At 40.4% G+C, this 25,377-nt stretch overlaps 3 protein-coding genes across 3 annotated transcripts; 1 reads left to right on the forward strand and 2 right to left on the reverse strand.

Annotated features, from left to right (window-relative positions):
- Nucleotides 1-5,024: 5,024 nt before the first annotated feature.
- On the forward strand, nt 5,025-6,660 carry LOC111025678 (uncharacterized). Its single transcript, XM_022303576.1, has 2 exons — nt 5,025-5,946; nt 6,041-6,660. The coding sequence occupies exons 1-2, from the start codon at nt 5,025-5,027 to the stop codon at nt 6,658-6,660; spliced, it is 1,542 nt and encodes a 513-aa protein (XP_022159268.1).
- Nucleotides 6,661-6,870: 210 nt separating this feature from the next.
- On the reverse strand, nt 6,871-10,315 carry LOC148210811 (uncharacterized). The gene is made up of 5 exons (XM_088125962.1): nt 8,788-10,315; nt 8,265-8,713; nt 7,714-8,187; nt 7,536-7,631; nt 6,871-7,450 (listed from the first exon to the last, which is right to left on the reverse strand). Exons 1-2 carry the CDS (start codon nt 9,172-9,174, stop codon nt 8,549-8,551), a joined length of 552 nt encoding a protein of 183 aa, XP_087982088.1. The 5' UTR covers nt 9,175-10,315; the 3' UTR covers nt 6,871-7,450; nt 7,536-7,631; nt 7,714-8,187; nt 8,265-8,548.
- LOC148210812 (uncharacterized) lies at nt 9,611-10,204 on the reverse strand. The gene has a single exon (XM_088125197.1). It carries the CDS (start codon nt 10,202-10,204, stop codon nt 9,611-9,613), a length of 594 nt encoding a protein of 197 aa, XP_087981323.1.
- Nucleotides 10,316-25,377: the final 15,062 nt, after the last annotated feature.

Below are 25,377 nucleotides of genomic sequence, written 5' to 3' on the forward strand. Positions count from 1 at the left end.
CAGCGGCGTCGGGCTTCTCTTCAATTGCGACCTCGTCCAGCAAGGCGAGGTAGGTCGGTAAGGACAGGATGTTAGCGGATGCGCCCCCGTCTACCAGCACTCTCATGACCACCACATGATCAATCAAGGGAGCAATCACAAGGGCATCATTGTGGGGCAGGTGGACCTCCTCCAAGTCTGCACCGTCGAAGGTGATTGGGCAGGTCGGCCCCTGCTCCCTGATGATGCACACCTCGCGCCTGGCTGCACGGGCTAACTCCTTTCTTTTATGTCCGGATTGACCCCCGCTTGGCCCTCCAAAAATCGTATTGATGACCGCAGGTCGGTCGGTGCGCTTAAGTGGCGACCTTGAACGCTTTCGCTCTTCCTTTTTCTCTGCTGAGCTGGTCCTGGGCTTTTCCACGAACTTCTTGAAGTAGCCGTCTTGAATTAGATCCTCAATTTGGCGCTTCAATTCCCAGCAGTCCGACGTGTTGTGGCCGTGCTCCCGACGGAAGCGGCAATACTTGTCCTTGCTGCGCCTCTCCAGGGCTCCCCGAAGCTTCTCCGGACGCTTGAGTAGTTTTTCCATTCCAGAATCCTCGATGTTTGTTAGGATCTCGGAAATTGGAATCGTGGTTGGGGTGAAGCGCTCGTAAGGTCGGCTCCTGGTAGGTCCGTTCTCCACCCTTCGATACTCAGGTCGGCCACTGGAGAAGGATCCCTTGTCCTTGGACTTGGGGTCTGCCCTTTCATCTTTTCCACTTCTGCCCCGACCGATCTTTCGTTCAGGTCGGCCGGTTTTGGTTCGGAGGAGCTCCTGTCCGTCGATGACTTTCTTCGCCTTCTGGAGTACCTCGGCGAAGGTGGCCGGGGCCTCCTCTCCAAGCTTCACCGTGAGGGCTTCGTCGGCTAGACCGGTGAGGAAATAGCACATGGCCGAGTCATCGGAGCAGTGTGCAACCTTCAACTGTTCCTCCTGGAATCTGGTGACATACTCCCGCAGCGTCTCACCCTCCTTCTGTCTGATGGTGGCGAGATGGGTCGCTGTCTTTTTGTCATAGTGCCGAGAAGAGAACTGGGCGAGGAACTCCCTTCTCAGCTGAGAGTAGGTCGAGATCGACCTGGCTGGCAGTCTCCGGTACCACAATCGCGCGCTGCCAGTAAGCGCAATCTGGAAGGCGCGACATTTGATTGCGTCTGATGCCGCTTGGAAGTCCATGAGGCCTTCAAAGACGTCAACATAGTCCTTGGGGTCCTTCGTCCCGTTGTAAGGCTTCATGGTAGGAGCTTTGAACTTCGGAGGGATTGGTGCTTCCAAAACGTCCGAGGTGAAAGGAGATTCTCCCAAGTCGTCGTCGTTCAGTGAATCGTCTTTCTGCTCACATTTGGCCTTTAAGGCCTCCACCTGAGCATCGAGCTCCCTCCTCAGCTGGTCGAACTCCTCCCTTGTGATTATCCCTGCGGGAGTGTGAGAGGATTCAGCCTGCTGGTTGGAGCTCCTGCGGGAGCGGGATGGTGACTGCCCTTTTCTAAGAGACGAGCCTCTCTTTCTGTTGAGATGCTCACGGAGGTCTCCCCTCTGGCGAGTGTACCCCTCAATCTCGTTGTCTTCGGGACGTTGTTCCTCGGCTGGGCCGAGGTGGGAACCCCTTTGCTCGCGCACGTCCATGCGCGTCACTCGATTTTCAGATCGGACCCTGCGCCTGCAGCCAGCACCATTTCGTTATACATTGCCTCCATGGAGCGCATTTGTGTGCGCATTGCCTCCATCTCTCTCTGGAGCGCATCAAAGTTCTCGCTTGTTGGAGCCGGGACTGGACCTCGGGCGCCCTTCTTAGAGGTCTCACCTCGGCCACGGGTGGCTCTGGACGTCCTCGGGTGCGCAGGCGATAGGGCAGGCGCGGTGATCCGTGCCGACCTGCGGAGAGGTTCCGTTGCTAGGCCGTCGTGACCTTGCTCCTCTACCGCCGCTGCTCCGACCTCCCTCTGGTGGGCATCGCTGGCAACTAGAGTCCTTCGATCCGTCGTATTGGTCGAATTCGCTGGTTGAACCATGTTCACTCGCGTGTTGGTTTAAAGGAATTGGGATGACGTAGATTGTCAGTCGTTCCCCACAGACGGCGCCAAATGTTCATGCAAGGATATGCACAACAGTATATTTCCGACTGCAGCTCGAACTCGGAACCCGGACCGATCTGAATACCTGTGGCGGACCTGCACAAAAAGGTGAGCACTCCGACGATCAAGTCAGTACAGGTCGGATTCTTAGTTTAGTTCGAGGTCCGAAATCATCGTACCTGATCGTGGAGTGAGGTCCTCTACTTATGGGTGGTAGTCCCGCCAATCTCGCGACGGTTACACCCGGTAATCTCGGGACCATCGGTTACACCCGGTAATCTCGGGACCGTCGGTTACACCCGATAATCACGCCGCTGACAGCAGCTCACATCGGCCGCTACCGAGCTTCCCGGTAGGTCGGACCTTGGCCAGGTTCACCTCGACCCTCACACTTAGCTTTCGCCGGCGTTGGTGGCAGCCATCTCGGCTATCCGAGCTGGGCATGACTCATGGGCCATTTTGGAGCACCAATAGGGGTCCTCCACGTGTCTAGGGTATTTTCATCCCCAAACAAAAAGAAAGGAGTAAATAAGCATAATTTTTAAAACAGAAAATCAAAAATGAAAATATTATCAAATTGGACCTATAATATATCTTATATTATAACAATTATAGGGATAGGGGTTCCAACCTTTGACTTATTGAAATTATTTTAATGCCTTAACGCTAAGTTTGGTTGATAAATATATTAATATGTCTATTAATGAAATTTGAGATATGTTCGTTATTTCATTGTTTTTGAAACATTTCTCGGCTTTTTTTTTATGTGTGAAACAACTGGGCATAGTTTTTAAATCAAGATCTAAATTTTGATTGGTGACCAAACATACATTGAGAACGACTGAATAAAACAAGGAATATAACTACGTTTTCCATTTCATCCCTTATTTTTAGACTCTTATTTCCGCTAACCATACGCAGGGCGACTTAAGATCATATGAGACCTTAGGCAAAACTTTGATAGGGAGGTCTTAATATAGAAAATATCTTTAGGGTGAAATCTAATATAACTGAAAAATATTTTGCTTCTTTAACTTTTTTTCAATAATTATATCTTTTATTTCAAGTCCTAATAGTTACGTGAGTTCATTTTGTATATTATGTCCAAAATAATGATTGAATTTCCTTATTTTGAATACGATTAACATGCTCTTGCATTATTATTAGATCAAATTTCAATCATTTCAATTTAAACTTAAAAAATTTCCATTATTTTTTTGTTAAAAGTTTTCGGGAAATTTGAATTTGTGACCCCTTCAATAACTGAAACTGGATAAATGACCCCATTTTCAAAAAACCTAATTTGTGACCCCTCCACCCCTTATTTATGATCCCTTAAATATTTTATTCATGGGAAAAGACCAATTTACCCTCATTGTTAATAAATGTGCATTTATGATTTCCACCTAATCATTTCACCAAACTGTAAACCCATATTTTACATATGTTTGAACTTGTTAATATTTTACATTATCTAAAACTCACGATCAGGTTTTTAAAATCCGCTCAAAGCATCAACATGTTTGATCTTTGTCCCCACACTATCCAAAATCATTGTCCCCACAATTTCACTTGTGAAAGCTAGGTATGTTACCTTTACACAAACTTTTGTACTCTATAATTGTTGAACTTTATTGAAATATTTTCCCATTAATGGGTTCAACTACTAGATTTGATTGTTGACAAGAAAAAAAATCAGATTGTTGTAATTACTTCAATCCCGGATCTATACCTGGTCCGGGATTGAATGTAAACAATCCCGGTGCATCACGTATCGGGACTGTCTCGGATATATCTCGGACCTGTCTTGGTTCGAGACATGTCCTGGACTAATCTCGAAGCATATTTAGTCTGGGACATGTCTTGGACCAGTATTGCTTCGAGATTTGTCCGAGACATGTCTCGGACCAAGACTGGTCTAAGATTCATCCGAGACATTTATTTTTTTTTATTTTCTTAATTTTTAATATTTTATTTTTGAATGATCGATTTTCCTATCTCACTTAGTTTTATCTATTTGCAGGATGCCTCGTGTTTTCATAACATTCGGTGGAGAATGGAATGATAGTGAAAAAGATTATGTCGGCGGTCGTACGAGGGGATTGACAGTGGATAGTACAATCACGTACAGAGAATTTCTAGGTCACGTGTATAGATTGAGTAACATTAACCCCCTATAGTTTGATATAATAATTAGACGCGTGTATCATTCTAAAACCAAAGTTTGTGTGATGGAAATAACTGATGACGATGACTCGGTTTTTTTTATTGGTGAGGATGTATATGAATTGCCTATATATATATCTAATGTGCCAAAGCAGGTACATGAGAATGAAACGTACATGCCTTCTTTCTCATATTATGTAGGCCAAAACGTGTCCTCGATTCCTATGTCCGCAGCTTGTATTCCCCCATTCCAGAGACCCACATATCTTATACCCTCATTTCCTTCCTCATCATCGAACCCATTTTCTTCCCGACAACCACACCCTTCCTACGAACATATAGGTCATGATGTAGAGGGTTTAACACCATTGGGGTCAGATGTTGTTCCATGTAATCTGGGAGATGACAGGGTGTGTGATTGGGATGTGCTGGGAGTATGGAATGATAACGAAGATGAAAGTGGTGAATCATATGACCCGTTGGAAGAGTCTGAAGAAGGACACTCTGAAGCAGAATATGGGAACGAAGAGCATGACGATGCGCTTGATGATGAGCTTGAGCCTGATGTGGAATAGGTGCACACTAAGATTCGCAGGGATGAAGAAGCGGTCCGGCCACTAGGATGTAATGGTCTCACCGGACACCCTAATGATGAGAAATTGCAACTCATAGTACAGTCTTCTGGGAAAAATGATGTTAATGAGGGCGACGTATTTGATAATAAGAAGGAGTTGAGTTTGAAAATGCATTTAGTTGCAATGCGGAAGAATTTTCAGTTTAAAGTAAAAAAGTCGACGCTGGAGCTATATATACTGCGGTGCGTTCATGCTGATTGCACGTGGAGACTTCGAGCTACCAAGCTAAAGGAATGCACTTTGTTCAAGATAAATAAATATTGTGCTGCCCATACGTGCTATGGTGGGGCTTTAAAACATGATCATAGGCAACCCAAAAGTTGGGTGGTAGGACATCTTGTGCAGGAGAAGTTCACAGACGTCTCCCGCACGTATAGACCGAAGGACATTATACAAGACATGAGGGAGTATGGTGTCAATTTAAGTTATGATAGAGCATGGCGTTCTAGTGAAGAAGCACTCCGGCTTATTAGAGGTGATCCAGCATCGTCATATGGTCTACTTCCAGCTTATGGTGAAGCTTTGAAAATCATGAATCCAGGTACTATTTTCGAATTAAAACTAGAAGGTGGCAAATATTTCAAATATGTATTTATGACATTGGGTCAATCGATTCGAGGTTTTCTGGGTTGTACTAGACCAGTGTTGGTTGTTGACGGGGCCCACCTAAAGGGGAAGTTCAGAGGGGTATTGTTATCAGCTTCTGGTGTTGATGCAAATAACCAGATTTACTCGGTAGCATTTGCGATTATCGACGGTGAGACGGTAGCATCATGGGTGTGGTTTATGATTCAAATAAAACGTGCGCTCGCCGGAGTGGATAATTTGGTTTTCGTTTCTGATAGACATCAAACCATTTGCAAGGCAATCGACAAGGTATTTTCTATTGCATTTCATTGCTTTTGTACACAGCATATCAAGGTTAACTTGATAGCAAAATTTAAAGACGATGCGAAGGCAGTCGAGGAACTATTTTTAAAGGCTGCAAAGGCGTATCGCGAGTCATATTTCAACTCGATCTGGGCCCAACTTCGTGCATACCCCTGTACGGGAATATCTAAACGATATTGGGAAGGAGCGTTGGGCTCGTTGTTTCCAAACTCAATTGAGCTACACACAGATGACTACAAATATCGCAGCGTCTATAAATGCCCTCTTCAGGCACACCCGTAAGTTACCGGTTACCGCCTTACTTGACCACATTAGAGGTAAGTTACAGACTTGGTTCTATGATCGACGGACGCTTGCAGCTTCCCGATCAACCACATTGTCCGACTACGCAGAAAACATGTATGCCGAATATTCAGATAGTGCGCGGAGACACGTTGTAGACAACATTGACCAGTTCCATTTCCAGGTACGGGATGGCAACCTTGACGGGATTGTTGATTTGAATGCTATGATGTGTAGTTGTCGGGAGTTTGATTACTTTAAGATTCCATGCTCTCATGCTATTGCGGCGGCGACGATGCGAAATATAAATCCATACAGTCTGTGCGACGAGGCATATACGACGAACTCCTGGATATTGGCTTATGCAGAACCCATATTTCCAGTCGGACACATCTCGACATGGAACAGTTCGCCAGAGTTTGTCAACATACCGGTGGAACCACCGAAGACTGTTCCAAGAGTTGGGAGGAGGAAGACGGTTAGGATTCCTTCCACGGGCGAGGTACGACAAACACGTAAGTGTGGTCGCTGTGGTGCGTGGGGACATAATCGCAAAACATGTAGTGAACCCCTTACCACATTGTGAATGTATGCTTCTATTGTTCATTTACTTTTAAACATGTATGAAGTGGATTTTAAAGATATTGGTAAGGTAACTTGTATCTCAAGAAACCAACCATGCATGCATGCATTTGCAACTCTATGTGTTCTACTGCTATTATTATTATTGTGGGGATTGGATTGTATTATTATTGTGTGTTTCATGTATCATGCTTTGAGAATGAAATACGAAATAGAAAAGACAATATTGGAATTCCATAAATATTCAAAAAATGGGATGGCGCGCCCACATCTGTATAGCGTATTGACGCCTAAAAAATACAATATTATCTTGGGTCAAAGTGTCCAGCTTTGACCCGGTAACATCGTACTCGAAGAAGCGTACACAGAAAATCCTGCAATCTGTGGCGTTACTCTGTTGGGGTGTGCGAACCCGACGCACCCTCTATGGCACCACTGGCAGGTCCGGTCGTGCTGCAAATATCCCGCCATGATGCAGTACCGCAGGTAGGATCGTACAAATGGGCTTCAGCTCATTCTCGAGTGAATCTAGTGGAGTGGCCGATTGGAGTGAATCCCATACGGTTAAGTCACCTTCCACAAGATCAATTCCGAGCATCACCCAGTGGTTCCCACCTATGTTGATCGGGGTGTACACAATGTCTGCATCAATCCAAGCCACATCCTGGTCCGACTGCCTACCGAAGACATATCGAAATATGGTATTCTCTTGGCTCCAGGGGTATTAGATTCTCGTGGACAGGACCCCTAGTTTCATGGCCGCATACGGGACCGTCTTTTCAGTTCAGCAGAGTCTGTACAAGAAGTACAAAATGATACTAGTTACACAGATAATTATAGTATTTTTTGTTCAAACAAAGAGCGGTAAAAAGTATGTACCGAAAGTAGCACGTCGCCTATCGCAAACTTTTTGCGACAAAGATGTAGACACTTCTCCAACTTTTTGGCCGTAAATAGGACGAGAGTATCAACTACCTATTGCATTTAAGAAATGCAAGTTGATATAATCATATTATTGACAAATGTAGTACTAGATAGTGGAATAAGAGGTACTTACCTCGTCCTTCAATTGGATAGTAGGGTCTAGTAGATCGCGATACCATTCATTCCCTTGTAAGCCAGCTGCACTAGACCGAGTTCGTCCATTGGTGTCCGGGTCATCCATCCATGTCTGGAACTGACCGTCCAGCTGCGGAGGAATGGGACATGCTGGGTCATATGCGTCCACAGTGATCCTACGCCAGCCGGTTGGTGTGTATATACCCTTCAGTTTCCACGAATAATGGCGCTTGCGTAGCCCCCGGCCAGTTGGGGCATGCTGAAGGTCAGTTTCGTCTTGGTCAAGGTACGGTTCAACCTAAACCACAATAAACAAGTAGGGTCGAGTAATGACAACTGACGAAATGCATGACATTAAGTTTACCTTAACGATCGCGTCGGGTGCCCAGTCCTTATAGGGACGCCTAACTCGTCGTCTCGTGGGCTGTGTATCTGGCTGAGCATTCGGCTCTTGCCTGCCAATGGTGAGATCCTAATACACAAAAAATATTAATCACATTACAATATGGGTAGCAGGAATGTATACTAGCATTACAGAAGGTGGTTTACCTGAATTACGGCCACCCGAGGTCCATGGTCATCTGCATGATCCACTTCCGAGCCATCACGCGGTCTCCCGATCGTAATGTCCTGATATTAAATAACATGATGCAAGACAAGGTCATAAATAATCCGACGAGGAAAATAAGTACGAGTTACTTGATTTGGATCCTCGTCCCCATTCGTTATCATACCATCGTCCTCCTCCATTATCATTGGATCATCGTCCCTTCTCTTCGAATCCTCGTCCATACTATTCAGACCATGTCCCGTCGTCGGTTCCTTTTCAGTCTTCAGGTCTTCATCCGTCCTCTGGTCCTCATCAGGCCTCTGGTCCTCGTCCATACTCTTCCGACCTCTATCTGGCTTCGGGGACTCATCAGGCCTTTGATTCGATGGACCATCATCATCGGGCCCACCCCACCTCCGAAATACTTGCTCGGATCAGGGAATTTTTCCTGCACCCAAACACTGGCCCATGAGCATTATTGTAATAATTAAAAACAAATTTGTATACATATTAAATTAGTACCTTCGCCAGTTTCTTTAGGTATCTCTGAATACCTTTCAGGGCGACTCCAAAGTCACCCAGTGTGTCATCGATAGCACTGACACGGTTATCGAGCCTTTTCAACTGTCTGCTGATCCTCTCCTTGAATTTATTCTTCTTCGACCTCTTCTCTAACCCTTCACCGTCATTTGCACTGGGTCCAGCCTCGTCTATCACATGTGCCTCTACTACCGGATCCTCTAGAGGACCCATTTTCACATCAGCGAGCGGATCAAGTACAGCAGCCCGATCAGGTGAAGCAGGCGGATCAGGTACAACAGCCCGATCAGGTACAGTAGGCGGATCAGGTATAACACGGGCTTCTGGTGGAAGAATGACACGAACCATGTGTTGTTCCTCAGCATCCATCGCCAACAAGTGTTCCTTAACCTTGGACTGCAAAAAACCTATGATTAGATCGAAATGAAAAACCAAATATGAACCATACGGCCACAAGAGAATTACTTACCCGCGTGTTATCGAAAACCTCACTCGCCAGCACACGAAACCCGCGCGAATAAGTGGATGACCACCTGAGAAGTCGAGGAATGGCGTCATCGCTCAACCTCGTTGCTACTCGCAGGCTCAACGTCGAGATCGTCTCATACGCCCATACCTAGAATCCAGGGAAGCCAAATAAATGATGCAGTTAAATAATGTATTAAATTATACAGTTGACTTAAACCTCGCTAACCTGAAATGCGTACGGAAACCCATACAGACTATAAGTCTCAACGTGTGTGGGGTCCGCTCTTGCCTTCTGTTGGTACGCCGGCAGTTTATCCTTCAGGGCGTTCTTGAGACTCTAAATCGTCCTATCAAAAATCATCGAACTCCAGTCATAGTTGTAGAACTCCTCCCACCAATCCACAACACCTAACAGGGCCGTATCTATGAACTGCTTCCTCTCCTTCCCCATCATGGCAAGTTCTATGAAGTAAACTATGCCAACCTTCACAACATCCTCGTCGTCGTAAAAAACGTCCTCCAAAAAAATCTTCTCCAGCTCAGTACACTTAACCCTAACACTGTCTTTAAAGCAACTTGCTCTAAGTCTTCGTCCAGGAATATGATTATCTACCCTATTCATCCTATGACTGAGCCCGGTGATTAGGTCGAACTCTCGCTTACCAAAAGACACCCTTTTTCCAAACAAGTCAAAGCTAATGACGTCCTGTCTAGGCTCTTCAACCTCTCTCAACAACAGGTGATGGTTAAATGGACCGTTGAAAACAACGTCCATGTCCAAAATAGGACCGAAACATGTTTGCCTAAACATGTCTAACTGGGTTGGAGTTAGCCTGGCCTTAATCCTAGTAGTGGTTTTAACAACATGGGCAAGGTTCGTAAACGTGGCCGGAAACCAGTCATTACGATCTAGGATGAATCTCAAATCCATTCTACGTTCTAAACAAAGTTGAAATAAAACATATTAGATACAAACTAATGCTAAGTGACAAGGAACTTAAAAAAAAAACTAAACAAAACAGCATTCTGCCTTTCATCTCGGACTTGTCCTGGTCCGGTTCGGTCCGGGATGAAGGTCGATCCCGGACACGTCCCGATCTTGTTCGGGTAAGAGATGAGAGGTAGATTCAATCTTGGATTCAATCTGCATCTCATCTCGGATCCGAACAGGACCGGGATGTGTCCGGGATCGACCTTCATCCCAGACCGAACCGGACCGGGACAAGTCCGAGATGAAAGGCAGTCCCGGACCCTCGAAGGCTTCAATCTTGGATGCAATCAATATTCAATCCCGGACCTCAGTGGTCCGAGATTGAATACGAGATAGAATCCGAGATTGAAGGAATCTCTGGATTTTTTATTCTCCTACAATCACAACGTCAAACTAAACCTAAATCTATAAGGCCACTTCAGATAGCACCGGTCATGCTAATACAACAAAGAATAGCAACTTTCGTTACATTGTAAAAGATAGCAACTAACCTTGCAACCTCCGAGATGAATCCGACGCTTACAGATGAGTGCGAAAGAATGATCTTCAGAAAAAATGGATAAGTGCGAAAGAATTCTCTTCGGAAAGAATGGATTCTCCGAGACGGTGATTCTCCGAGATGGGGGTTTCGGGTTTTACTTGGGATGGGAGTGCCACGAAACGTCCGAGACGAAGGATGGGGAGGGAGGGGATGAATTTTTTTAAAACAGGGGTATAATGGTAATTTCATTATGTCATATTTTGAGAGGGGTCATAATTAATAGAATATGAGGTCACAAATTAGGTTTTTTGAAAATGGAGTCATTTATCCAGGTTATTGAAGGGTCACAAATTCAAATTTCCCAAAGTTTTCATTACTTTCCTCGAAATGCTAAATGACTTTTAGCAAGATTTTTAAACAACAATAATTCGTGTTAATACTTTATTCCAACGATTTTTTTCTTAATTAATTAATATCTAAATATCTTTGTCAATTGTATTATTTTTTAACAATTTAATTTTTAAATCAACCCAAGCATTCATATTACATATGTGTTTATTATTAGATTCATGAATTTTAAGCCGATGATTAAGATTTTTTCTAATCTTTTAACGCCTTTATTCCGTAATTTAAGTCTATTAGATTTAGAACCAAATAACTTATGATAAGCGCCAAGGTTGCTCGGGTTTACAAAGCTAGAGGTCTTTTTAGGATCCTTGCAAACATTCACAAAAGTGACTAACTTACCGAATGATTCTAACCAAGAGTAGGGTTAGAAGGATGAATCACTCTTAGATCACACATAGAATCTATGATGGTCACTCCTAGATTCTAAGACGACTCACTCCAGAATTAGCTTGATCAGACTAATCAAACGAATTAGTTTAACATCAAACCTAAAACAAGATTTGAAAGAGACAACACCAAATGTGTTAAGGAACAAAAGTTCTTGATTTCAATATGTTAAATCTTAATAATCTCCTTAGTAAGAGCATTACAAGCCTTTAAATAGGCCAAAGAATCATTCAACATGAGGAGACCAAAAGTTCTTCAAAATCCTACTTTATGTAAATTGAAGAAAATAAGACATGCAAATTAAAACTTGATTGTACATCAATCTAGACACTTAAATGCATAACAGAAAACGTAGAATAACTTTAAATTGTCTTGAAATTCTAATGTAGGAGGCGTTTCATGTGATGACAATGTTTGACAAACTTTGACTTCACAAACTCCCAAGAGGTGCAATCTGCAAAGGCACATGTTCACAATTCTACACACTTTTTTTTGTCATTCGCGTCATCTCTCAAAACAGACAATTTTTCCCGTGTCATCTTTGCTCCATTGCCTTCTTGACTCATTGAAGTAACATTATAAAGAAATTTGGGCTTAGAACTCTTTGTTGGTTCTTGTGTATTAATTAGTCTTTGAAGATGCAGTGTGAAAGCCTCTTGAATTTTATTTGCTTTGCTTCTTGTAATTGCTCCTTTAATACATATAGTGGATTAGCAACTTGATTCGTATCATCCCCCCTTCTTTAAAAGGATTTGTCCTCAAATCACGGTCTTCATTTCCATCATCAAAACGAATCAAGTTAGTCTAATAACGTGTTCCTTACCTTGTGGGTTGTCTTTTTGAGGATGACGACTTTTGGATTTCTTCTATGGACATATCACTTCTTTCTTCTTGAAAATTTCTATGGCACCTTCTTGTTTGCCTTATTAAGTTTACACAACTTTTTGACTTCCTTGAAGAGCAACCTTGAAGTCTTCATGTAATATTAATCTTCTTTGGTTTGGACTTGAACAACTTCTTTGTTCCTTCCAAAAGTGCTTCCAAACCCAATCACTCGGTTTGTTGACATTGTGCTTGGATTTATTTTCCCTCCACTTGGTACTTTGCATTTGCATTTTCCTATATAACAATCTGTATTCTCGGTCATGGAATTCTTTATGCGACTTATTGGACAAGTAGGTTTCCACAATGCCTTTCGCCTTAGGCTTCACTTGCCCATGGTACCTAAACAACAAGGAAGCAAGTTAGCATCTTCAAAATCAAGATCTATTTTATACATACCTTGTAAGACAATCTTAAAATCATGCAAAGATGATAGGATACTATCGTTGGTTCCATCATAGCTTCCTTCGTTACTTGTATTCGACCATGCTTGAATTGAAGAGTTGGAACTTTCTGAAAAAATCTTAGAAAAGTACAAGTAATATGACAAAACGTTGCCATTGGGGATTCGATCCCTTCAATTGTTAACAAAGTAAAATCGTGATTCAATTTCCTTTAGGACAAAACGATACTGGTTTTTGGTAGGTTAATCTTATGCATTTGATGTATGTTGGTTTGCTAGTAGACAATTTCGGTTTTTGGCATTTAGATTTACAATTCTTGTTGATTCGATCAATGTAAGGGCCCGTTGTTTTGGGCATTTTGTTGTAAATTGAGTCTGTATAGTCTGGGTCGTTCGTAGAAAAGAGTTGCTGTGAAGAAAGGTCAGATTTCAACCATTTTGAAGGTTTTTCGGTGCTGGAACAGAGAGTAGAGCATCAGACCTGTGACAGCAGCGGCATGGCGCTGCAGTTGCTGGATTTTGCTGCAGCAGTGTTATGGCGCCGCGGTGCTGTCTTGGGTGTTTTTTCGACCTCCCATTCGTGCGTTTGAGACTCCGTAGGCATTTTTTTGGGGGTTTTTATTAAATTAATATAAATTACTTTATATTAATTTAATTATTACATGGGATGCCAAAAACTGGTCTACTTAGCTATCCATTTTATTGCATTTTGAATGTAATTATTTTATGAATTATATGTTGCATATGTTGAGTGTGTTGCCCTAAACTCGTAGTTTGTATTTATGTAAAAACAAATGTATATTCAATAAAGTTTTATTCAATCAATTTGTTGTTGAATTCATAGCATTGCATTGTCCAAAATCCAATAAACTAAACATCCAAGGTTAGTATCATGTAACCGAACCAGTATATCTATTGGGTGTATATTTGATATACTGGGTATATATTTGATATACTCCTGATATACTAGGTATATATTTGATATACCCCTGATATACAAGTGGATAATGTTTCGGGAATAACCTAAAGGGTCTATAGTATATGGATAAGGTTGGGTACCTTATCCTGGCAACACTATGGATACGGCCCACTTTGTAAATGTTACAAACGACTCGATCCAGGTCGTTCGTGTGGAGACATGCGAGTGAGGGTATCCTATACAATGAGTTTGTATAAGACCGGACAACGAAATAGCCAATCTTTAGATGTAACACCGTTAACTATCAGATTGCTATTTCTTAGGATGACTAGGCAACTCATTCTCAATCCTGAGTGAGTTATGGACTCTTGCCTGTGAGGGCTCGTCCATTGATATGTATGGGTGAGAGTGGCCCGAGTCGCCGACTCAACAGTCCTACCATTTTGGGGACGAGACCGAGTGGGGAGTTGAGAACATGACTTCACAAGATGGAATTCACTCCTCCGGGGAGTAGATGAGTGTTCTCTTAAATGCTGACTCCGGGACTTGAACAAGGGGCCCCACCGTCTCATTGGCCCGAGAGGAACTTTCGGTTATTGGTCGGACCATAACCGGGTTGTTCATTAGAGGAGCAGTGGTATTTAAAGAGCAAGATAGTACTCGTGAAGGATTGACTTGACATTAATGGTTGTATATCCGTGGACACGAAAATATTATGCAGTGAGAAGAGTGCAGCTGCGGGTCTTTAGTGGAGTGACTTGTAGTTAACGAATGTTGATTAACTCGGTCAATGAGTTTGACCGATTAATCTCATATCGTTGGAGCTTCTGATTGTAGGTCCATTAGGTCCCCTTGCTAGCTCATAACGGGTAAAACGAGGATCAAATTTTTGGAAGAATTTGAACTGTTCAAATTGCTCAAGGGAATATATGTATATTGATACATTATAATATATAGTTAATTCTAAATTAACACTATATATTATGAGAGAAATTATTTGAATAAGATTCAAATAAAATTAATATGAATAAGATTCATATTAAAACTATAGGTTAAAAATAATGTGCATAAGATGTAAATTACAACTATAGGTTATATGAGATGAATGCCATAGAATATGATTCTATTTTTGTAATAAATAATTAAGTGTTAATTATTTATTTGATTTATATATATATATATATATATATATTAATTGTTAAATAATTAATTATTATTTCTTAATTAATATGATTAAATAAATAAATATATATATTAATTGTTATTATTTATTAATAAAATTAATATGATTATAATTAATAACTCCCCTGCAAAGATGCAGGGGAGTTAAGTGACGTGGGGTAACTCCCTACGTCACAAGTTTTTTGTTATGCTTTTGCAGAAAGGTTATGCTAAGCCAAGTACAGAACAGAAGAACTCCCAGTGATTCTCTCATTTGGCTCTCTCTTAATTCTCCCTAGTGTTCCAAACAAAAGCTCCCACAAGCACGACCTCGTACCTAGAGGATAGCACGGAAGATCATTTGGTGGTGTTTGAGAGATTGAATCATTGGAAAATAATTCTTCAAAGGTAAAAGAAATGTTCTTTCCCCTGTATTTTCATTATTGGATGTTTGATTTTGTTTCTCAAAAATTCATGAACGATGATCCGCTTCCACTCCGGGATTCACATCCCATCAGCATAAAGTATGTCATATAGTTTTAAAATCCCACCATAGGTTAGGCATGATTATGCATCAAATGTATATAACAGTTATAATGTATGATAGCATATTTTATTTTCATAATTGATTAATATAAATGTTGTATTAATTAGATGAAAATAAAGTTGCATTGAGGAAGGACATTGCTTTTCTCTCCCAATCTTTTGATCGGATCTCTTATCGTCATGTATTTTCGGGAATCAAGCTGCACATACCATTGTAGAGGAAGCTCTAACTCGAAGAAATGCTTGCTTGTGGATGTCGAATTCCCCTTTGTGGATCTGTCAGTGCGTGGAAGCTGACTTTCAAAACAGTGTAGCCTTAAGGGTTTTTTGAGTTTTTTTAATGAAGCTTGATATATATAAAAAAAAAAGTTGCATTGAACTTGACATTACTTTAGTTAATATAATTGTTATATTAATGTATGTTGTCAATGCATGATTATAGGTTTAAAGTCTTGAATTTTATAAGAGTTATAAAATTTTGGTAGATAAAAATTAAAATCTATAATAAATAATTGCATGCGAACATAGGGTCTAAGTTAATTAATTTTAAAGGGGTCTAAAATTAATTAGACCTTATGTTATATCTTCTAATATTATTAGGGGTAGTCTTTTATTTTGTTTTAACTAAATATAAATATAAACTATTGCCTATAAGAGAACCCTGTCTAAGGAAGGTTATGTTTAGGTTGACGTATTTAAGCTGACCGTAAAGGAACACCTCTACTTGGGGGTTGAATTAGTCAATATTTTATATGCATGCAATAATGTCATTAGTTCATTAAAATGTTTGATAAACTAAAACGTTAATGTACAACTTCCAATATAAATAGATATATTGGGTCGACTGTTCGTTCTCTTATTAATGGAGAAAATATAGCGCAAGTATACACTAAATAGTCGATTGTAGCACTAAACAAGGTCGTCTCCTCTCAGAGTTTAGCTTATAACAAGTGGTTAATAATATTGAAATACCGAAAAGAATATAATAAAATAACATGTGATAATGAGTGTTTGTTCAAGTAAAAGAAAACAGAAAATCATAAGAACAACAGAAGAGCAGAATCAGTTCGAGCTACTCCTAAAAGCTTCCACCACGAATACCAAAACAAAAGGGGTTTTCGAAAGATTAAAGGATTCGGGGAGAGGAATTCCACAAACTGCTTTCCGTCGCTCGCTACTTAAAAACACTCTTAAAACTCTCAATGCCCAGACTCTCAAGACTCTCTCCCGAGTTACCAAGTAAATGTGCTAACCTAACTCCCGTTGTGGTTAGAACAAGCTATAAAGCAGTATAAAGGCGCTATAGAGTGAACCCCATCCCTGGGTGTTCACTGCTCTGTTTCAGAAAGAACGTCGAAAACTATAGCTAACAGAAGTAGATCCACGCATAGTGGCTCTCCCAAGCCTCCAGTGAGTCTAAACGTTAAACCCGTAGGCCACACAAGTTTAGAGAGATATAGAAAATGAAAGGCACACTTCTGTTAAATGAAAGCTCTAAAGCATTCAAAAGTAGTAACAACTATTACAGAGAGTTTCCAACCCCTCCACGAAGGAAGGAGGTTAATTCATAGTAGGAAAAGAAAATAAAATGAAAAGGTAGAAGAAGAATCCATCACTAAATGTAACAGAAAGAAAACCGAGAGCTTCCTCAAGTGAACAGTGCGAATCCCGGGCAAGAATCTGTCCTTTTTCTCCCTTTGTAGATGGAAACCTACGTCAATTAGGGAACATTCAATCGATGCTTCCAAAAGAAAACAATCGGTCTCTCCTCTGTCTCGTTTCAGCCTGAGTGTCTTTTGCCTTAAATACCAGGCCTTTAATTTAGGGCACCCATGGAACCTACGCGGACGCTGACGGACGTGGTAATAGAAAGGTTACTTAATCAGGTTACTGCTCTAGCCTTCGCTTTGTAGCATCCAAAGAGCTTGCACGTCTCAATTTCAGTATTTCCTTTCTCAAACAAGACCACGATAACCCGCTAGCGCCTCAATTGCTCCGAATGCACCATGCTTTTTCCTGCATCAAACATCCATAATTTTAGCATTAACTCAAGAATTTGGATGAATCTACAATTATCTATGCATTCAAGGTTCTCTTTGGAAATTCTCACATTTTTACAATTTAATTAACTTTAATCTCACATTTCCACAAACAAATACCCTTAATTTGGCCTACAAACTACTCTCTATTTGAGAGTTATCACCGACTAAAAATTCACTTAGTTAATTTCACTTAGCCGGGATTTAACTAAATAATATACCCTAGTCTTAGAATATCAAGTGGGTGCACAAGAGAATGTATAATATACCACGTATATTTTTTATATACAATGTATATATGACATTTTTTTTCTCTCAGGTTTCTCCTTAATGTTCACACTGTGACTTCCATGCTCGACCTTGTGACGCCCTAGGAGCAGCCTCCCTACGGAAGGTGTTTGCATGGTTCAATATCAAGGTGAATGGAGATAGTATTCATAGTAAGTGGGAGAAGGATGTGTGACAAGACATCCTACAGTCTCCACCATTGGTTTGTACTGTGAGATTTCATACATGACTTGCGTGTCGTCTTAGAGCGACTATCCCTATGGAGGGTCCATTATATGGAGTCGAAACCTGGGCAAACTCCAGAAATGGATAAGAGTTTCTTAGGTTTTGCTCCAATATTTTCATTCCCTACGACGAGATTATTGGAGCGGACCTCTGAGATATGAAAATGGTGGGCCGCACTTATAAGGAGTTGTTAAGCTAGTTAGCAATTTCCTGACTGAATAAACAGTGACTATAGATTATAGGAATAAGAGTTATTCTAGTGTAAGATTTAGTTGAAAATGTCTCAGTTCAGTGAAAGGGTAGTTGTCTGCCCTACGGTGGCTGTTGCCCTAGATCACTGAAGCATCGTTCCAAAACAGTTTTGTTAGGGTCCTTAATTACTTTTGCTAAAATTTGATTAGGTTTAAAGGTTAATGCATGAAACTAATAGATGTTTGTTTTTATTTTCAGCATGTCAACATCTATTATTGCTTTGTTAGCCGCTGAAAAACTTAACGGCGGAACTACAAACAATAGAAATAGAACCTAAACACTATACTAGTGATAGATGATCTTAGGTTCGTCTTGCAAGAGGATTATCCTCAAGCTCCTGCGCCTAACGCCACTGTAGCAGTGTGTAACGTCTATGACCGACGAATCAAGGCCAATGACAAGACCAATGTCTACATCTTGGCGACTATATATGATGTGCTTGCTAAAAAGCACGAGGACAAGGTCACCGCTAAGGAGATCATGGACTCGCTGCAGAACATGTTTGGACAACCGTCCTCACAGGCTCGACATGAAGTCCTTAAGTTCATTTATAACTCCCACATGAAGGAGGGCTCCTCAGTGCGAGAACACATTCTTGACCTGATGGTCCACTTCAACGTGGCAAAGTCAAACGAGACTTTCATAGACGAGTAGAGTCAGGTCAACTTCGTTCTTGAATCTCTTTTGAAGAGTTTTATACCATTCTACAACAATGCGGTTATGAAAAAGTTGGAGTACACACTCTTACCATGCTCTTAAAATAGCTGTAGGCCTACTAGTCTCTTATGAAAAATAAGGGACAGGAAGGGGACACAAACGTTGCCACCTCAAAAAGGTTCCATCGAGGTTCGACCTCTGGAACCAAGTCTGCATCCTGTTCTTCTGGAAGTAAGACTTTCAAGAAGAAGACAGCTGCTGGTAAGGGGTTTAAACCTGACTCCACTACTGCCGCTACCAAAAAAGGCAAGATCAATGCTGCAGACAAAGGAGAATGTTTCCACTGCAACATAGACGGGCATTGGAAGCGCAATTGCCCAAAATACCTGGCCTAGAAGAAGAAAGCTAACAAAGGTAAATATGATTTACTTGTTTTGAAAACATGTTTAGTGGAGAATGATGACTCCGCTTGAATATTAGATTCATGACCCACTAATCACGTTTGTTCTTCGTTTCAGGGAATTAGTTTTTGGAGGCAGCTTGAAGCCGGAGAGATGACTCTCAAGGTTGGAATGGGAGAGGTCGTCTCAGCTATGGCGGTAGGGGAGTTCAAGTTGTTTACAAACAAGAATTTGTATATATTATTAGATAATGTGTACGTAGTTCAGAAAGTCAAAAGGAATAACTTAATTTCAATTTCTTGTTTGTTAGAACATATGTATTACATTTCCTTTAATTTGAATGAAGCGTTCATTTCTAGAAATGGTGTGAATATTTGTTCTGCTAAACTTGTATGTGCTAAGACCAACCATTACTAAAGCAGTTTTAAATACTGAGTTGTTTAAAAATGCTAAAACTCAAACAAAAAGGCAAAAATTTATTATAAAGAAAATACCTATCTTTGGCACTCAAGATTAGGTCACATTAATCTCAATAGGATTGAGAGGATGGTTAAAAATAGCCTTCTAAGTGAGTTAGAAGACGACTCCTTACCACCATGTGAATCTTGTCTTGAAGACAAGATGACTAAAAGACCTTTTACTGAAAAAGGTTATAGAGCGAAAGAGCCCTTAGAACTTAAAGATTCAAACCTTTGTGGTCCGATGAATGTTAAAGTTTGAGGAGGGTATGAATACTTCATCTTTTTTGTAGATGATTATTCAAAGTATGGTTATCTATACCTAATGCAACACAAGTCCGAAGCCCTTGAAAAGTTCAAGGAGTACAAGATTGAAGTTGAAAATCAATTAGGTAAAACCATTAAAACACTTCGATCTGATCGGGGTGGAGAGTATATGGACTTGAGATTCCAGGACTATATGATATAACATGGAATCACGTCCCAACTCTCAGCCCCTGGTACACCCACAACAGAATGGTGTATCAGAAAGGAGAAACAGAACTCTGTTAGACATGGTTCGATCAATGATGAGCTATGCTCAGTTGCGTAACTCGTTTTGGTGTTACGTAGTGGAGACTGGGTTTATATTTGAATGTAGTTCCCTCGAAAAGTGTTTCTAAAACACCCTTTGAACTATGGAAGGGTCGTAAAGCTAGTTTACACCATTTTCGTATTTGGGGATTTTCGGCACACGTGCTCGTGACTAACCTAAAGAAATTGGAGCCTCGTTCAAAAGTATGCCTATTCGTAGGTTACCCTAAAGAGACGAAAGATGGTCTCTTCTTCGATCTTCAAGATAACATAGTGTTTGTATTGACAAACACCACCTTATTGGACGAAGATCACGTTCGAGATCATAAACCACGAAGTAAGGTAGTGATAAATGAGACTTTCGAAGAGGCTACAAATACGCCAACAAGGGTTGTTGATCAAGCTGGCACTTCGATAAGAGTTGTTGATGAAACTAGCACATCATGTCAGTCACATCTATCTCAAGAATTGAGGGTGCCTCGACATAGTAAGAGGATTGTGTCACAACCTGACTACTATGTGGGTTTAACTAAAACCCAAGTTGTCATATCTGATGACGGCGTCGAGGATCCATTGACCTAGAAATAGGCGATGGAATATGTGAACAAGGACAAATGGGTCAAAGCCATGAACCTGGAAATGAAGTCTATGTAGTTCATATCCGTTTTGGAACTTGTAGACCAACCTGACGAGGTATGACCTATAGGGTGCAAATGGATCTACAAGAGAAAACAAGAAGCCGAAGGAAATGTACAGACTTACAAGGCGAGGCTTGTGGCCAAATGCTATACACAAAGGGAAGTAGTGGACTATGAAGAAACCTTCTCCCTTGTACCTATGCTCAAGTCCATGAGAATACTTTTATCCATTGCCATATATTATGACTATGAGATTTGGCAAATGGACGTCAAGACTGCCTTTTCGAATGACAATCTTGAAGAAAGTAATTATATGTCTTAACTCGAAGGGTTCATAACTCAAGGTCAAGAGCAAAACGTTTGCAAGCTTAAACGGTCCATATACGGATTGAAACAAGCATCTCGATCTTGGAACATAAGGTTTGATACTGCGATCAAATCTTATGGTTTTGACCAAAACGTTGATGAGCCTTGTGTATACAAGAAGATCATCAACAACACAATAACCTTCTCAGTATTGTATGTGGATGATATCCTATTCATTGGGAATGATGTAGGATACCTCACTGACATAAAGAAGTGGCTAGCTACTGAGTTCCAAATGAAAGATTTGGGGGAAGCTTAGTATGTTCTTAGCATCCAAATTCGAAGGGATTGAAAGAACAAAACGGTAGCTTGTCTCAAGCAACTTATATCGACAAGAAGCTGGTTCGATATTCGATGCAGAATTCCAAGAAGGGCTTATTGTCTTTCAAGCATGAAATTCATCTGTCTAAGGAACAATGTCCTAAGACACCTCAAGAAGTTGGGGATATGAGACGTATACCCTATGCTTCAGCAGTGGACAACCTGATGTAAGCTATGCTGTACACTAGGCCTGACATTTGCTACGCAGTAGGGATGGTCAGTAGGTATCAATCCAACCCAGGATATGATTACTGGACTGATGTTAAGGGAATCCTCAAGTATCTTAGGAGAACGAAGGACTATAAGCTCGTGTATGGCTCTAAGGATTTGATCCTTACAGGATACACTTACTCTGACTTTCAAACAGACAAGGATTCAGGGAAATCAAAGTCGGCGTTAGTATTAACTCTTAAAGAATGAGCAATAGTTTGGCAAAGCATCAAACAAGGATGCATCGCAGACTTCACGATGGAGGCTGAGTATGTTGCAACTTGTAAAATAGCAAAAAAAGCAGTTTGGCTTCGGAAGTTCTTGACCGATTTGGAAGTTGTTCCAAACATGAACTTCCCATCACACTTTATTGTGATAACAGTGGTGCTGTGGCAAATTCTAAAGAACCTCGAAGCCACAAGAGATGCAAGCGCATAGAAAGGAAGTACCACCTAATATGAGAGATATAGCCACAAGGGGATGTGTGTAGCAGAAATTGCTTACCACAAGTGTACAGGTCAAGCTTTAATAAAGTGGTAAGTCAATACCGATATCGTCTTCTGGATTGGGTTTCTAGATCACTCAAGTACCACAGATACAATCGCTCAATTTTATTTAGAGTATCAAAATCAAATTGGAGAATATAATCAAAGGAAATAAACATGCAATAACAAAGATAAAAATAATGGGGAGAAAGGTCCTAGGGAATTGATTTCATCTATTGAATCTATGAACTAACTACTTAATTAATCAAGATTGAACGAATTATTAATTCTATAGGCCAAGAACTCTCAAATCTCAACTGGCTCTCCCAAGCGCAAGCTAATTCTCCTTACCAATTATGAAACCAATATCCCTATTTAGTTTCTATAACAAGTAAAAGCTTTAATGAACAAGTCTTTTAACTACCCCTAAAGGACTTCTAAATCTCCCGATCTTAAAACCACTTTAGTTATGCATTCCAGTTCTAACTCTAAACCACTTCTCCCGAGCGTAAGATTTCAAGTCTAAAATCAATCGATCTATGGCTAGTAGATTCAAGGCATTAAGCATAGAGAAGCATAAGTAGAATATTCATAAACATTCAATCAAGAAAACTAAACAATCAATGCATAAAGTTCAATGGCTACATCAATCCCTAAGATAAGAGGTTTTGCTTATCATATTCAATGGAAAACAATAAAATCACAATGAGAAGTCCATAACAAAACTAGAAAAACCAAGGGAAAGGAGAAGAAACTATGTTCCGCGTGTCAATCGTCCGTTCTTGAAGTGACTTCCACGATCCCGAGCCTTGAAAACCGCTTTTTAAGCTCTCCAATGGCCTCCTTGCCCTCCAAATTGGCCAAAAAGCCAAACTGTCAAAAACCTCTCCCAAACTCCTCTATCTCGTCGGCTGCACAACCCTATTTTTATAAAAAGTTCGCGCGGCAGGGCCATGGCGCTACACACAGGACCATGACACTACACTATTCATAAAACGCAAAATTTAAACTTCAGAGCGCTGCGATGCCCTAGAACAGCGCCGTGATGCTATCTTCTCGGGTTTTTGGCTTGAAATCTTACTGTTATTCATCTTGGTTACTTTGATTCCGATTTTCCTCTCATTTTCATCTAAATAAGCTCGTTTTCTCCCGATTCTTTATTCCAGCAGAATATATCTTATGTGCTTAAATTTGTCATGAAGAAACGAAGACTAACGAATAATTTCAATATAAATCTCATGAAATGTAGCTCATAAAGTGTGCTATCAATGTCATTGTCACAAAGATAGCTTCGGAGCATAACATTGCCGATCCTTTTACGAAGGTACTCACGGCTAAAGTATTTGAGGACAATCTAGAGAGTCTAGGTCTACGAGTGTTTTACGATTAGTCTAGAGCAAATGGGAGAAATGTAATGGGTATAGTGTATGCCCTAGTTTATTGTATTTTCCCTTTGCTTTATGATTATGTACACCATACTCGAGTTTAGTTCAAGTGGGAGTTTGTTGGGTGTCTCGCCCTAAACTCGTAGTTTGTATTTATGTAAAAACAAATTTATATTCAATAAAGTTATATTCAATCAATTTGTTGTTGAATGCATAATATTGCATTGTCTAATCCAATAAACTAAACATCCAAGGTTATTGTCATGTAATCGGGACAGTATATCTATTGGGTATATATTTGATATACCCTCAATATACAAGTGGATAATGTCCCGGGAATAACCTGAAGGGTCTATGGTATATGGATAAGGCTAGGTACCTTATCCTGGCTGAAGCAATCAGATCCCGCAGCGAAAGCGCTTGAATGCATGTGCTTCGATCTTGTTTTAGAATTACAACGAAGAAAATAGATAAGCATGAATAAAAGGAAGTTACTGAAGCATACCTTTGAAGATACCTCTTCAAATTATAAAGCAACACCACCAAAAAGTCTTCATCGCTATCCTCTGAATGTTAAGAACTCGGTTTGTGGGAATGTTTTATAATTGAAAGGGAAATCGAGAGATTGAGAGAGATTTTCTCATTAGAGTTTCAAAAACTCAACAATCAAGGACCGAGAAACTCTGAAAAGAAATTGGGAGAGCCTCCCTTTTATAGGGAAGGAGGAGTGAGGGGGAGGTCACCACTTCCCCACCTCCCACCATTAACGGTGGGAAGTGAGAAAACCTCCCAACTTTTCACAATTAATTGTTTTCCTCCCGTTTTTTTTAATTTATTTGAAACAATTTTAATTAAATTAATAATTAATTAAATCTAATTTAACTAATTACAAAAAGAATTATTAATTTAATTTAATTTAATCTAATTTAATTTTAACCAAATTAACATATCCCATTAATTTAATTAATTTAATTAAATCATATTTAATCAAATTAAACTTAAATTAATCAACCATATTAGAATCAAATTCTAATATTCATCTCTCTCATAATTTTGAATCCAATTCAAAATTAACTTTATATTATAATGTATCAACATACATTATGTTAATTGCATCTCATAAAATTAATTTTAATTTCCGTTAACAAATTTGAACAATTCAAATTCTTTTCAAGACTAAATATTCTTAACTATCCTTTACGAGCTTGCAAGGAGACTTAATGAACCTTTAGATCGGAAGCTCCAACGATATGAGATTAATTGATTAAACTCATTAGCCATATTAATTAACATTCGTTAATTGCCGGTCACTCCACTAAAGACCCACAGTTGCACTCTTCTCACTGTAGAATATGTTGCATCCACGGATTTTCACCATTAACGGTAAGTCAATCATTCACGAGTATTCGTAACTACAAATGGATCAAATTACCGTTTTACCCTTGTGTTACATCTTGGACCTTAAGTACTAAGCTGATGCTCTAATGAACAACCCGGTTATGGTCCGACCATTAACTGGAAGTCCCTCTCGCACCATTGAGAGGGTAGGGCCCCTTGTTCAAGTCCCGGAGTCAACACTAAAGGGAACACTCATCTACTCCCCTAAAGTCGGGAAGAAGTGAATGTCA

This window comes from Momordica charantia (genome assembly GCF_013281855.1).
Source record: "Momordica charantia cultivar OHB3-1 chromosome 6 unlocalized genomic scaffold, Mcharantia_2.0 BLBB01000006.1, whole genome shotgun sequence".
Lineage (NCBI taxonomy): Eukaryota > Viridiplantae > Streptophyta > Magnoliopsida > Cucurbitales > Cucurbitaceae > Momordica > Momordica charantia.

What these genes read in the sequence shown, in the direction of transcription:
- LOC111025678 (XM_022303576.1), top strand. Translation starts at nt 5,025, where the DNA reads ATGCGGAAGAATTTTCAGTTTAAAGTAAAAAAGTCGACGCTGGAGCTA. An exon ending in CCAACTTCGTGCATACCCCT is followed by an intron (nt 5,947 to 6,040) that starts GTACGGGAATAT and finishes CAAATATCGCAG; the next exon opens with CGTCTATAAATGCCCTCTTC.
- LOC148210811 (XM_088125962.1), bottom strand. Translation starts at nt 9,174, where the DNA reads ATGGATGCTGAGGAACAACACATGGTTCGTGTCATTCTTCCACCAGAA. An exon ending in ACCTAAAGAAACTGGCGAAG is followed by an intron (nt 8,714 to 8,787) that starts GTACTAATTTAA and finishes GTTTGGGTGCAG; the next exon opens with GAAAAATTCCCTGATCCGAG.
- LOC148210812 (XM_088125197.1), bottom strand. Translation starts at nt 10,204, where the DNA reads ATGGATTTGAGATTCATCCTAGATCGTAATGACTGGTTTCCGGCCACG.